This window comes from Somniosus microcephalus, unplaced genomic scaffold (genome assembly GCF_052327205.1).
Source record: "Somniosus microcephalus isolate GS21.2 unplaced genomic scaffold, FLI_Smic_1.0 scaffold597, whole genome shotgun sequence".
NCBI lineage: Eukaryota > Metazoa > Chordata > Chondrichthyes > Squaliformes > Somniosidae > Somniosus > Somniosus microcephalus.
Window position 1 is genome coordinate 15,001 of NW_028225784.1, and position 14,854 is coordinate 29,854.

The 14,854-nt window shown below is 54.3% G+C and overlaps 1 protein-coding gene across 1 annotated transcript in view; it reads right to left on the reverse strand.

The window, feature by feature from the left end:
- The window catches only part of LOC147081270 (kin of IRRE-like protein 1), a gene marked incomplete at its 3' end in the record, with an annotated part of 64,087 nt that overhangs the window by 13,936 nt on the left and 35,297 nt on the right, over positions 1-14,854 (reverse strand). Inside the window, 2 exon segments of the mRNA XM_085980847.1 lie at positions 3,827-3,976; positions 4,607-4,756. Of these exon segments, the coding sequence (XP_085836973.1) occupies positions 3,827-3,976; positions 4,607-4,756 (300 nt within the window).

Below are 14,854 nucleotides of genomic sequence, written 5' to 3' on the forward strand. Positions count from 1 at the left end.
TGTACACTCTCCCCTATCACGGACTCTCCCCACCCATTTAATCTCCTCCCACAGCCCGTGTACACTCTCCCCTATCATGGACTCTACCCACCCATTTAATCTCCTCCCACAGCCCGTGTACACTCTCCCCTATCACAGACTCTACCCACCCATTTAATCTCCTCCCACAGCCCATGTACACTCTCCCCTATCACAGACTCTACCCACCCATTCAATCTCCTCCCACAGCCCATGTACACTCTCCCCTATCACGTACTCTACCCACCCATTTAATCTCCTCCCACAGCCCATGTACATTCTCCCCTATCACGGACTCTACCCACCCATTTAATCTCCTCCCACAGCCCGTGTACACTCTCCCCTATCACGGACTCTACCCACCCATTTAATCTCCTCCCACAGCCTGTGTACACTCTCCCCTATCATGGACTCTACCCACCCATTTAATCTCCTCCCACAGCCCATGTACACTCTCCCCTATCACGGACACTACCCACCCAATCAATCTCCTCCCACAGCCCATGTACACTCTCCCCTATCACAGACTCTACCCACCCATTTAATCTCCTCCCACAGCCCGTGTACACTCTCCCCTATCACGGACTCTACCCACCCATTTAATCTCCTCCCACAGCCCGTGTACACTCTCCCCTATCACAGACTCTACCCACCCATTTAATCTCCTCCCACAGCCCATGGACACTCTCCCCTATCACGGACTCTACCCACCCATTTAATCTCCTCCCACAGCCCGTGTACACTCTCCCCTATCACGGACTCTACCCACCCATTTAATCTCCTCCCACAGCCCATGGACACTCTCCCCGATCACGGACTCTACCCACCCATTTAATCTCCTCCCACAGCCCATGTACACTCTCCCCTATCACGGACTCTACCCACCCATTTAATCTCCTCCCACAGCCCGTGTACACTCTCCCCTATCACAGACTCTACCCACCCATTTAATCTCCTCCCACAGCCCATGAACACTCTCCCCTATCACGGACTCTACCCACCCATTCAATCTCCTCCCACAGCCCATGTACACTCTCCCCTATCACGGACTCTACCCACCCATTTAATCTCCTCCCACAGCCCATGTACACTCTCCCCTATCACGGACTCTACCCACCCATTTAATCTCCTCCCACAGCCCATGTACACTCTCCCCTATCACAGACCCTACCCACCCATTTAATCTCCTCCCACAGCCCGTGTACACTCTCCCCTATCACGGACTCTACCCACCCATTTAATCTCCTCCCACAGCCCATGGACACTCTCCCCTATCACGGACTCTACCCACCCATTTAATCTCCTCCCACAGCCCATGTACACTCTCCCCTATCACGTACTCTACCCACCCATTTAATCTCCTCCCACAGCCCATGGACACTCTCCCCTATCACAGACTCTACCCACCCATTTAATCTCCTCCCACAGCCCATGGACACTCTCCCCTATCACGGACTCTACCCACCAATTTAATCTCCTCCCACAGCCCATGGACACTGTCCCGTATCACGGACTCTACCCACCCATTTAATCTCCTCCCACAGCCCATGGACACTCTCCCCTATCACGGACTCTACCCACCCATTTAATCTCCTCCCACAGCCCATGTACACTCTCCCCTATCACGGACTCTACCCACCCATTCAATCTCCTCCCACAGACCATGGACACTCTCCCCTATCACGGACTCTACCCACCCATTTAATCTCCCCCCACAGCCCATGGACACTCTCCCCTATCACAGACTCTACCCACCCATTCAATCTCCTCCCACAGCCCATGTACACTCTCCCCTATCACAGACTCCACCCACCCATTTAATCTCCTCCCACAGCCCATGGACACTCTCCCCTATCACTGACTCTACCCACCCATTCAATCTCCTCCCACAGCCCATGTACACTCTCCCCTATCACAGACTCCACCCACCCATTTAATCTCCTCCCACAGCCCGTGTACACTCTCCCCTATCACGGACTCTACCCACCCATTTAATCTCCTCCCACAGCCCGTGTACACTCTCCCCTATCACAGACTCTACCCACCCATTTGATCTCCTCCCACAGCCCATGTACACTCTCCCCTATCACGGACTCCACCCACCCATTTAATCTCCTCCCACAGCCCATGTACACTCTCCCCTATCACGGACTCTACCCACCCATTTGATCTCCTCCCACAGCCCGTGTACACTCTCCCCTATCACGGACTCTACCCACCCATTTAATCTCCTCCCACAGCCCGTGTACACTCTCCCCTATCACGGACTCTAGCCACCCATTTAATCTCCTCCCACAGCCCATGTACACTCTCCCCTATCACGGACTCGCCCCACCCATTTAATCTCCTCCCACAGCCCATGTACACTCTCCCCTATCACAGACTCGCCCCACCCATTTAATCTCCTCCCACAGCCCATGTACACTCTCCCCTATCACAGACTCGCCCCACCCATTTAATCTCCTCACACAGCCCATGGACACTCTCCCCTATCACGGACTCTACCCACCCATTTAATCTCCTCCCACAGCCCGTGTACACTCTCCCCTATCACGGACTCTACCCACCCATTTAATCTCCTCCCACAGCCCGTGTACACTCTCCCCTATCACGGACTCTCCCCACCCATTTAATCTCCTCCCACAGCCCATGTACACTCTCCCCTATCACTGACTCTACCCACCCATTTAATCTCCTCCCACAGCCCATGTACACTCCCCCCTATCACGGACTCTACCCACCCATTTAATCTCCTCCCACAGCCCGTGTACACTCTCCCCTATCACGGACTCTACCCACCCATTTAATCTCCTCCCACAGCCCGTGTACACTCTCCCCTATCACGGACTCTACCCACCCATTTAATCTTCTCCCACAGCCCATGTACACTCTCCCCTATCATGGACTCTACCCAACCATTTAATCTCCTCCCACAGCCCGTGTACACTCTCCCCTATCACGGACTCTACCCACCCATTTAATCTCCTCCCACAGCCCGTGTACACTCTCCCCTATCACGGACTCTACCCACCCATTTAATCTCCTCCCACAGCCCGTGTACACTCTCCCCTATCACGGACTCTACCCACCCATTTAATCTCCTCCCACAGCCCGTGTACACTCTCCCCTATCACGGACTCTACCCAGCCATTTAATCTCCTCCCACAGCCCATGGACACTCTCCCCTATCACGGACTCTACCCACCCATTTAATCTCCTCCCACAGCCCATGGACACTCTCCCTTCTCATGCACTCCTCAACAACAACTGGTTTTTATATAGCACCTTTAACATAGTAAAACCGTCCCAAGGTGTTTCACAGGAACGATTATCAGGCAGAATTTGACACGGAGCCACATCAGGAGATATTAGGACAGGTGACCAAAAGCTGGGTCAAAGAGGTTGTTTTAAGGAGCGTCTTAAAGGAGGAGAGAGAGGCGGAGACGTTTAGGGAGGGATCTCCAGAGCTCGGGGCCCAGGCAGCTGAAGGCACGGCCGCCAATGGTGGAGCGATGGAAATCGGGGGATGCGCAAGAGGGCAGAATTGGAGGAGCGCAGAGATCTCGGAGTGTTGTAGGGGCTGGAGGAGGTTACAGAGATAGGGAGGGGTGTAGGGGCTGGAGGTGGTTACAGAGATAGGGAGGGTTGTAGGGGCTGGAGGAGGTTACAGAGATAGGGAGGGGTGTAGGGGCTGGAGGAGGTTACAGAGATAGGGAGGGTTGTAGGGCTGGAGGAGGTTACAGAGATAGGGAGGGGTGTCGGAGGCCATGCAGTGTGTTGGAACAGTCCTAGATGTGTGGGTACTTACTCAGTACGGTCAATGTAGCTCTGTCGGACCGAAGGGCAACCTCCGTCGCTTGACACTCGTAGACTGCGTCGTCTGAAAGTTCCGCTTCCTGGATCTCCAGGTCGTGTTCGCCCTTTTCCGTCTCCCCCACGATCCGATACCTGGGCCATGCTGGAAAACGTGGAGCAGGGTTACACTGTCCCGTCAAACACACCCAGGGCATGTACAGCATGGGGTTAGATACAGAGTAAAGCTCCCTCTACACTGTCCCATCAAACACTCCCAGGGCAGGTACAGCACGGGTTAGATACAGAGTAAAGCTCCCTCTACACTGTCCCATCAAACACTCCCAGGACAGGTACAGCATGGGGTTAGATACAGAGTAAAGCTCCCTCTACACTGTCCCATCAAACACTCCCAGGGCAGGTACAGCACGGGTTAGATACAGAGTAAAGCTCCCTCTACACTGTCCCATCAAACACTCCCAGGGCAGGTACAGCACGGGGTTAGATACAGAGTAAAGCTCCCTCTACACTGTCCCATCAAACACTCACAGGGCAGGTACAGCACGGGTTAGATACAGAGTAAAGCTCCCTCTACACTGTCCCATTAAACACTCCCAGGGCAGGTACAGCACGGGTTAGATACAGAGTAAAGCTCCCTCTACACTGTCCCATCAAACACTCCCAGGGCAGGTACAGCACGGGGTTAGATACAGAGTAAAGCTCCCTCTACACTGTCCCGTCAAACACTCCCAGGGATGGGTTGTGCGAGGGGCGAGGGTCAGATCGAGGACATTACCTGGTAGGCCGTTGCCCATGCCAAGCGCGAGGCCATCTTTCGTCCACTGCACGATACCGGAGTAGTTGAACACGGCGCACGAGAGGACAGCCCTCTGTCCAGCCACCACGACCTGGTCCAGAGGTTGCTGGGTGATCCTAGTGTTGCTCCCTGGGTGAAAGAAAGGCGAGAATTGAAAGCGGTTCGCTCCCTTTGCCACAGTCCCGTCTCACTCTGCCGCGAAGGAAATGCTAGGCGAGCCGGGACAGGCTGAAGCAGGTTCTCCAGCATGACAGTTCTCCATCGCACTGCAGTTGTGCGTCAACGGGGTAGCACGCTCGCCTCGGAGTCAGAAGGTTGTGGGTTCAAGTCCCACTCCAGGGACTTGAGCACAGAAATCTAGGCTGTCACTCCGAGTGCAGTACTGAGGGAGCGCCGCACTGTCGGAGGGTCAGTACTGAGGGACGCCGCACTGTCGGAGGGTCAGTACTGAGGGAGCGCCGCACTGTCGGAGGGGCAGTACTGAGGGAGCGCCGCACTGTCGGAGGGGCAGTACTGAGGGAGCACTGCACTGTCGGAGGGTCAGTACTGAGGGAGCGCCGCACTGTCGGAGGGGCAGTACTGAGGGAGCGCCGCACTGTCGGAGAGGCAGTACTGAGGGAGTGCTGCACTGTCGGAGGGGCAGTACTGAGGGAGTGCTGCACTGTCGGAGGGGCGGTACTGAGGGAGTGCTGCACTGTCGGAGGGGCAGTACTGAGGGAGCGCCGCACTGTCGGAGGGGCAGTACTGAGGGAGCGCCGCACTGTCGGAGGGGCAGTACTGAGGGAGCGCCGCACTGTCGGAGGGGCAGTACTGAGGGAGTGCCGCACTGTCAGAGGGGCAGTACTGAGGGAGCGCCGCACTGTCGGAGGGGCAGTACTGAGGGAGCGCTGCACTGTCGGAGGGGCAGTACTGAGGGAGAGCTGCACTGTCGGAGGGGCAGTACTGAGGGAGCGCCGCACTGTCAGAGGTGCAGTACTGAGGGAGTGCCGCAGTGGCGGAGGGGCGGTACTGAGGGAGCGCTGCACTGTCGGAGGAGCGGTACTGAGGGAGCGCCGCACTGCCGGAGCGTCGGTACTGAGGGAGCGTCAGTACTGAGGGAGTGGCGCACTGTCGGAGGGGCGGTACTAAGGGAGCGCCGCACTGTCGGAGGGGCAGTACTGAGGGAGCGCCGCACTGTCGGAGGGGCAGTACTGAGGGAGCGCCGCACTGCCGGAGCGTCGGTACTGAGGGAGCTCTGCGCTGTCGGAGCGTCAGTACTGAGGGAGCGGCGCACTGTCGGAGGGGCGGTACTAAGGGAGCGCCGCACTGTCGGAGGGGCAGTACTGAGGGAGCGCTGCACTGTCGGAGGGGCGGTACCGAGGGAGCGCCGCACTGTCGGAGGGGCGGTACTGAGGGAGCGCCGCACTGTCGGAGCGTCAGTACTGAGGGAGCGGCGCACTGTCGGAGTGGCGGTACCGAGGGAGCGCCGCACTGTCGGAGGGGCGGTACTGAGGGAGCGCCGCACTGTCGGAGCGTCAGTACTGAGGGAGCGCCGCACTGTCGGAGGGGCGGTACTGAGGGAGCGCCGCACTGTCGGAGGGGCAGTACTGAGGGAGTGCCGCACTGTCGGAGGGGCAGTACTGAGGGAGCGCCGCACTGTCGGAGGGGCAGTACTGAGGGAGCGCCGCACTGTCGGAGGGGCAGTACTGAGGGAGCGCCGCACTGTCGGAGGGGCGGTACTGAGGGAGCGCCGCACTGTCGGAGGGGCAGTACTGAGGGAGCGCCGCACTGTCGGAGGAGCAGTACTGAGGGAGCGCCGCAGTGGCGGAGGGGCGGTACTGAAGGAGCGTTGCACTGTCGGAGGAGCGGTACTGAGGGAGCGCCGCACTGCCGGAGCGTCGGTACTGAGGGAGCTCTGCGCTGTCGGAGCGTCAGTACTGAGGGAGCGCCGCACTGTCGGAGCGTCGGTACTGAGGGAGCGCCGCACTGTCGGAGGGGCAGTACTGAGGGAGCGCCGCACTGTCGGAGGGGCTGTCTTTCAGATGGGTTGTTAAACTAAGGCCCCGTCTGCTTTAACAGGTGGAAGTAAAAGATCCCATGGCAACTATTGGAAGAAGAGCAGGGGGGAGTTCTCCCTGGTGTCCTGGGGCCAATATTTATCCTTCAATCAACGTCACTGAAACAGATTATCTGGTCATTATCACATTGCTTTTAGTGGGAGCTTGCTGTGCAGAAATTGGCTGTCGCGTTTCCCACATTACAACAGTGACTACACTTCAAAAGTACTTCATTGGCTGTGAAGCACTTTGGGACGTCTGGCGGTCTTGAAGAAGGACAAGGGGCAGCAGGCGCGTTGTTACCCCACCACCTCAAGTCACACACCATCCTGACTTGGAAATCTATCGGCTGTTCCTTCATCGTCGCTGGGTCAAAATCCTGGCACTCCCTCCCTAACAGCGCTGTGGGAGCACCTTCACCACACGGACTGCAGCGGTTCAAGGCGGAGGCTCACCACCACCTTCTCGAAGGCAATTCGGCCCATCGTGCCTGTCCGGCCCTTTGACCGAGCGCTCCAATTAGTCCCACTCCCTGCTCTTTCCCCGTAGCCCTGTGAATTTTTCCCCTTCCAGTATTTACCCAATTCCCTTTTGAAAGTTACTGTTGAATCTGCTTCCACCGCCCTTTCAGGCAGCGCGTTCCAGATCACAACAACCCGCTGCGTAAAAACATTTTCCTCATCTCCCCTCTGATTCTTTTACCGATTATCTTCAATCTGTGTCCTCTGGTTCTCGACCCTCCTGCCACTGGAAACAGTCTCTCCTTATTTACTCTACCAAAACCCGTCGTAATTATGAACACCTCTATCAAATCTCCCCTTAACCTTCACTGCTCTAAGGAGAACAACCCCAGCTTCTCCAGTCTCTCCACGTAACTGAAGTCCCTCATCCCTGGTACCATTCTGGTCAATCTCCCCTTAACCTTCTCTGCTCTAAGGAGAACAACCCCAGCTTCTCCAGTATCTCCACGTAACTGAAGTCCCTCATCCCTGGTACCATTCTGGTCAATCTCCCCTTAACCTTCTCTGCTCTAAGGAGAACAATCCCAGCTTCTCCAGTCTCTCCACGTAACTGAAGTCCCTCATCCCCGGTACCATTCTGGTCAATCTCCCCTTAACCTTCTCTGCTCTAAGGAGAACAACCCCAGCTTCTCCAGTCTCTCCACGTAACTGAAGTCCCTCATCCCCGGTACCATTCTGGTCAATCTCCCCTTAACCTTCTCTGCTCTAAGGAGAACAAGCCCAGCTTCTCCAGTCTCTCCACGTAACTGAAGTCCCTCATCCCTGGTACCATTCTGGTCAATCTCCCCTTAACCTTCTCTGCTCTAAGGAGAACAACCCCAGCTTCTCCAGTCTCTCCACGTAACTGAAGTCCCTCATCCCTGGTACCATTCTGGTCAATCTTCTCTTCATCTTCTTTGCTCTAAGGAGAACAACCCTAGCTTCTCCAATCTCTCCATGCAACTCAAGGAGATGTTAGAAATGGGCCGACTGAAACCTTGGTCAAAGAGGTTGTCCCCTTATTCCTGGAATGAGGGAATTGACCTCTGAGGAGAGATTGAGCAGAGTGTGCATATATTCTCTGGAGGGTAGAAGAATGAGAGGTGATCTCATTGAAACATATAAAATTCTTAAGGGGATTGACAGGGTAGATGTTTTCCCCTCGCTGGGGAGTCTAGAACCAGGGGGTCACAGTCTCAGGATAAGGGGTCATGGGATTGGGGGCCAGGTATTGACTTGGATAGAGAACTGGTTGGCGGACAGAAAGCAGAGAGTTGGAATAAATGGGTCGTTTTCTGAGTGGCAGGCAGTGACTAGTGGGGTACCGCAAGGATCGGTCCTAGGACCCCAGCTGTTAACAATATATATTAATGATCTGGACGAGGGAATTGGATGTAATATCTCCAAATTTGCAGACGACACAAAGCTGGGTGGGCGTGTGTGCTGTGAGGAGGATGCCGAGAAACTCCAGTACGATTTGGACAGGTTGGGCGATTGGGCAGAAGCATGGCAGATGCAATATAACGTGGATAAATGCGAGGTTATCCACTTTGGTGGCAAAAACAGGAAGGCAGATTATTATCTGAATGGCAATAGATTGGGAGAAGGGGAAGTGCAAAGAGACCTGGGTGTCCTTGTGCACCAGTCGCTGAAGGTAAGCATGCAGGTGCAGCAGGCGGTTAAGAAGGCAAATGGTATGTTGGCCTTCGTAGCAAGAGGGTTCGAGTACAGGAACAAGGATGTCTTGCTGCAGTTGTACAGGGCCTTGGTGAGACCGCACCTTGTGTATTGTGTGCAGTTTTGGTCGCCTTATCTGAGGAAGGACGTTCTTGCCATGGAAGGAGTGCAGCGAAGATTCACCAGGCTGATACCTGGGATGGCAGGAATGACGTATGAGGAGAGATTGTGTCGATTGGGCTTATACTCACTGGAGTTTAGAAGATTGAGAGGGGATCTCATCGAAACCTATAAAATTCTATCAGGACTGGACAGACTAGATGCAGGAAGGATGTTCCCGATGGTCGGGGAGTCCAGAACCAGGTGTCACACTCTAAGGATAAGGGGTAGGACATTTAGGACTGAAATGAGGAGGAATTTCTTCACCCAGAGAGTGGTGAACCTGTGGAATTCTCTGCCACAGAGGGCGGTGGAGGCCAATTCATTAAATATATTCAAGAAAGAGTTGGATATATTTCTTAAGGCTGAAGGGATGAAGGGATTAGGGGAGAAAGCAGGGACAGGGTACTGAATTTGGATGATCAGCCATGATCTCATTGAATGGCGGAGCAGGCTCGAAGGGCCGAATGGCCTACTCCTGCTCCTATCTTCTGTGTTTCTATATTTAGGACTGAGATGAGGAGAAATCTTACTGAATGACGGAGCAGGCTCGAGAGGCCGAATGGCCGACTCCTGCTCCTAATTCTTATGTTCTTGAGTTTTTCCGAGAGGGAGGCGGAGGGGGTTTAGGGATGGGATCGTGGAGTTTATGGCCTAAACCATTAGTGGTACCACCGCCAATGGCAAGGCGAAGGGAGAAGGCGGGGGGCGGATTAGCAGAGAGGGCTGGAGAGAGATGTTGAGGTCAGTCAAGGGCTGGATCAGAGGAGACCAAGCTTGGTGCTTTGAAAGGAAAGGGGAGATGAAGAGAGGGAAGGGGCCCCGGCAATTGATGCTGAAATAGCTGATCTCAGTCCCCTCGTCGGTGCATGGTCCTGAGCTCCACACAGACAGACCCAGGGAGGCCACAGGTTCCTGTCAATGTTTAACCCAGCGAGAGTCAGCACCTTCAGGAACAATGGGGAGGGGATTGGAGGGGAGTGGGATTGGAGGGGAGTGGGATTGGAGGGGAGGGGGATTGGAGGGGAGGGGGATTGGAGGGGAGGGGGATTGGAGGGGAGGGGGATTGGAGGGGAGGGGTTTGCAGGGAGCGGGATTGGAGGGGATGGGATTGGAGGGGAGGGGAATGGAGGGAGGGGGATTGGAGGGGAGGGGGATTGGATTGGAGGGGAGGGGGATTGGAGGGGAGGGGTTTGGAGGGGAGGGGATTGGAGGGGAGGGGATTGGAGGGGAGGGGGATTGGAGGGGAGGGGCTTGGACGGGAGGGGTTTGGAGGGGAGGGGGTTTGGAGGGGAGGGGGATTGGAGGGGAAGGGGAATGGAGGGGATGGGATTGGAGGGGAGGGGAATGGAGGGGAGGGGAATGGAGGGAGGGGGATTGGAGGGGAGGGGTTTGGAGGGGAGGGGTTTGGAGGGGAGGGGTTTGGAGGGGAGGGGATTGGAGGGGATTGGATTGGACGGGAGGGGTTTGGAGGGGAAGGGTTTGGAGGGGAAGGGAATGGAGGGGTCACTTGATGAAAATAAGAGAAAAATGCGGAGAGCAGAAGGACCTTGGGGACGGCTCGGTGAAATTATATTCTCTGCAATGATCAAATTGGCCAAGAGAAAGGCATTAATTTATTCTCAATGGTTCGTTGTTGCTGTGTGTGCTGTCGGTTTCAATACATCTCAATCAGCTCAGTGCAGCCTCCGGCTCTTCTCTCCCTCGCTCGACTTCTCCCACTCTCCCTCTCTCTGTCCTCTCTCTCTCTCTCTGTCTCTCTCTCTGTCTCTCTCTCTCTGTCTCTCTCTCTCTCTGTCTCTCGCTCCCTGTCTCTCTCTCTGTCTCTCTCTCTCTCTGTCTCTCTCTCTCTCTCTCTCTCCCCCTGTCTCTCTCTCTGTCTCTCTCTCTCTGTCTCTCTCTCTCCCTGTCTCTCTCTCTCTCTCTCCCTGTCTCTCTCTCTCCCTCCCTCTGTCTCTCTCTCTGACTCTGTCTTTCTGTGACTCTCTCTCTCTGTCTCTGTCTCTCTCCTGCTCTCTCTCTCTCGCTATCTCTCTCTCTTGCTCTCTCTTTCTCTATCTCTCTCTTTCTCTATCTCTCTATCTCTCTCTCTCGCTGTCTCTCTCTTTCTCTATCTCTCTCTGTCTCTCTCTCTCGCTCTCTCTATCTCTCTATCTCTCTCTCTCGCTGTCTCTCTCTTTCTCTATCTCTCTCTGTCTCTCTCTCTCGCTCTCTCTGTCTCTCTCTTTCTCTATCTCTCTATCTCTCTCTCTCTCTGTCTCTCTGTCTCTCTCTTTCTCTATCTCTCTCTGTCTTTCTTTCTCTCGCTCTCTCTGCCTCTCTCTCACTCTCCTGCTCTGTCTCTGTCTCTCTCTCTGTCTCTCTCTCTCTCTGTGACCCCCTGTGTGCGGAGATTTCAAAAGAAAAAACCTTTTATTCCACTCGACAGATTTCAGATGGCTTTCGAATGTCCCTGCAGCTTTTTTCAGAGTTTTTTCTCTCTCCCCCTCCCTTCACACTGCAGCCCTTTCTTGTAAAGCGCAATCCATTCCCCATTCCCCCCTAGCAATCTCCTTCCTATTTTTAAACCGCAACTACTGCAAGAGACTGCAGCATGGAAATTTAATAAATCAGTCGGGTTTCTCACTCAGACTTTGAACAGTCTCAGAAACTTCTCCAGGCAATCTCTCTCCACAGAGGCTGCCAGCAGCTCCATGACCATCCCCTCGAGATAGTCTGTACTCCGCGGGGCGGGATTCTCTCTCTGTCTCTCTCCCTCTCCCTCTCTCTCTGTCTCTCTCTCTGTCTCTCTCTCTGTCTCTCTCTCTGTCTCTCTCTCTCTCTGTCTCTCTCTCTCTCTCTGTCTCTCTCCCTCTCTCTGTCTCTCTCCCTCTCTCTCTGTCTCTCTCTCTCTCTCTCTGTCTCTCTCCCTCTCTCTCTGTCTCTCTCCCTCTCTCTCTGTCTCTCTCTCTCTCTCATAGAAACATAGAAGATAGGAGCAGGAGTAGGCCATTCGGCCCCTCGAGCCTGCTCCGCCATTCAATGAGATCATGGCTGATCATCCAAATTCAGTACCCTGTCCCTGCCTTCTCCCCATATCCCTTGATCCCTTTAGCCTCAAGAAATATATCTAAATCCTTCTTGAATATATTTAATGAACTGGCCTCCACTGCCTTCTGTGGTAGAGAATTCCACAGGTTCACCACTCTCTGGGTGAAGAAATTCCTCCTCATCTCTGTCCTAAATGGCTTACCCCTTATCCTTAGACTGTGACCCCTGGTTCTGGACTCCCCGGCCATCAGGAACATCCTTCCTGCATCTAGTCTGTCCAGTCCTGTTAGAATTTTATAAGTTTCGATGAGATCCCCTCTCATTCTTCTAAACTCCAGCGAGTATAAGCCCAATCGACCCAATCTCTCCTCATACGTCATTCCTGCCATCCCAGGTATCAGCCTGGTGAATCTTCGCTGCACTCCCTCCATGGCAAGAACGTCCTTCCTCAGATAAAGACTGTGACAAAGGTAAACTATCCCTCCTCGTCCTTCTTGACTTGTCTGCAGCCTTTGACACGGTTGACCACTCCATCCTTCTCCAACACCTCTCCACCGTCGTCCAGCTGGGTGGGACTGCACTCGCCTGGTTCCATTCTTATCTAATCGTAGCCAGAGAATCACCTGTAACGGCTTCTCTTCCCACTCCCGCATCGTTACCTCTGGTGTCCCCCAAGGATCTATCCTTGGCCCCCTCCTACTTAAGAACATACGAACATAAGAAATAGGAGCAGGAGTAGGCCAATCGGCCCCTCGAGCCTGCTCCGCCATTCAATAAGATCATGGCTGATCTGATCCTAACCGCCAATCCACTATCACAGAACCATCTCCTGAATCTAACAGAATTAGACACACGAAATAGGAGCAGGATCAGGCTACACGGCCCCTGGGCCCGCTCCGCTACCCACAGGGCCACGACCGATCCGAACCTAGACTCGTGTCCAAATTCCTGCCCGCTCCCCGTAACCCTTAATTCCCTTTACTTCTAGGAAACTGTCTATTTTCTCTTTCTGTTTTAAATTTATGTAATGATGTAGCTTCGACAGCTTTTTGGGGCAGCATATTCCATGGACCTACCACCCTCTGAGTGAAGTAGTTCCTCCTCATCTCAGTTTTGAAAGAGCAGCCCCTTATTCTAAGACTACGCCCCCTAGTTCTAGTTTCACCCATCATCGGGAACATCCTCCCCGCATCCACCCGATCCAACCCCTTCACAATCTTATATGTTTCAATAAGATCGCCTCTCATTCTTCTGAACTCCAATGAGTAGAGTCCCAATCTACTCAACCTCTCCTCATATGTCCATCCCCTCATCCCCGGGATTAACCGAGCGAACCTTCTTTGTACTGACTCGAGAGCAAGTATGTCCTTTCTTAAGTATGGACACCAAAACTGTACGCAGTATTCCAGGTGCGGTCTCACCAATACCTTGTACAACTGAAGCAATACCTCCCTATTTTTATATTCTATCCCCCTAGCAATGAAAGCCAACATTCCATTGGCCTTCTTAATCACTTGCTGCACCTGCATACTAACCTTTTGAGTTTCGTGCACCAGGACCCCCAGATCCCTTTGTACTTCAGTACTTTCCAGTTTCTTGCCATTAAGATAATAACTTGCTCTACTACATGTTGCCCCTTGGTGACATCATCCGAAAACACAGCGTCAGATTCTACATGTACGCGGACGGCACCCAGCTCTACCTCACCACCTCTTCTCTCGACTCCTCCGCGGTCTCTAAATTGTCAGACCGCTTGTCCGACATACAGTTCCGGATGAGAAGAAATTTTCTCTGATTAAATATTGGGAAGATCGAAGCCGTTGTTCTCGGTCCCCGCCAGGAACTCCGTTCCCGAGCCACTGACTCTATCCCTCTCCCCAACATCTGTCTGAGGCTGAACCACACTGTTCGCAACCTCGGTGTCATATTTGACCCTGAAATGAGCTTCCGACCACATATCCGCAGCATTTCAAAGACCACCTACTTCCACCTCAGTAACATCGCCCGTCTCCGCCTTTGCCTCAGCTCATCCGCTGCTGAAACCCTCGTCCATGCTATTGTTACCTCCAGACTCGACTATTCCAACGATCTCCTGACCAGCCTCCCGCATTCCACCCGACGTAAACTTCAGGTCATCCAAGTCTCTGCTGCCCCGTGTCCTAACTCGCACCGAGTCCCATTCACGCCTCACCCCCTGTGCTCGCTGACCCACATTGGCTCCCAGTCCAGCAACAGCTCGATTTTATAATTCTCATCCTCGTTTTCAAAACCTCTCCATGGCCCTCGCCTCCTCCCTATCTCTGTAACCTCCTCCAGTCCCCTACACCCCTCCCTATCTCCGTAACCCCCTCCAGCCCCAACAACCCTCCCTATCTCTGTAACCTCCTCCAGCCCTTACACCCCTCCCTATCTCTGTAACCTCCTCCAGCCCCGACACCCCTCCCTATCTCTGTAACCCCCTCCAGCCCCTACAACCCTCCCTATCTCTGTAATCTCCGCCAGCCCCTACACCCCTCCCTATCTCTGTAACCTCCGCCAGCCCCTACACCCCTCCCTATCTCTGTAACCTCCTCCAGCCCCTACACCCCTCCCTATCTCTGTAACCTCCTCCAGGCCCTACAACCCTCCCTGTCTCTGTAACCTCCTCCAGCCCCTACACCCCTCCCTATCTCTGTAATCTCCTCCAGCCCTACAACTCTCCCTGTCTCTGTAACCTCCTCCAGCCCCTACACCCCTCCCTATCTCTGTAACCTCCTCCAGCCACTACAACCCTCCCTATCTCTGTAACCTCCGCCAGCCCCTACACCCCTCCCTATCTCTGTAAC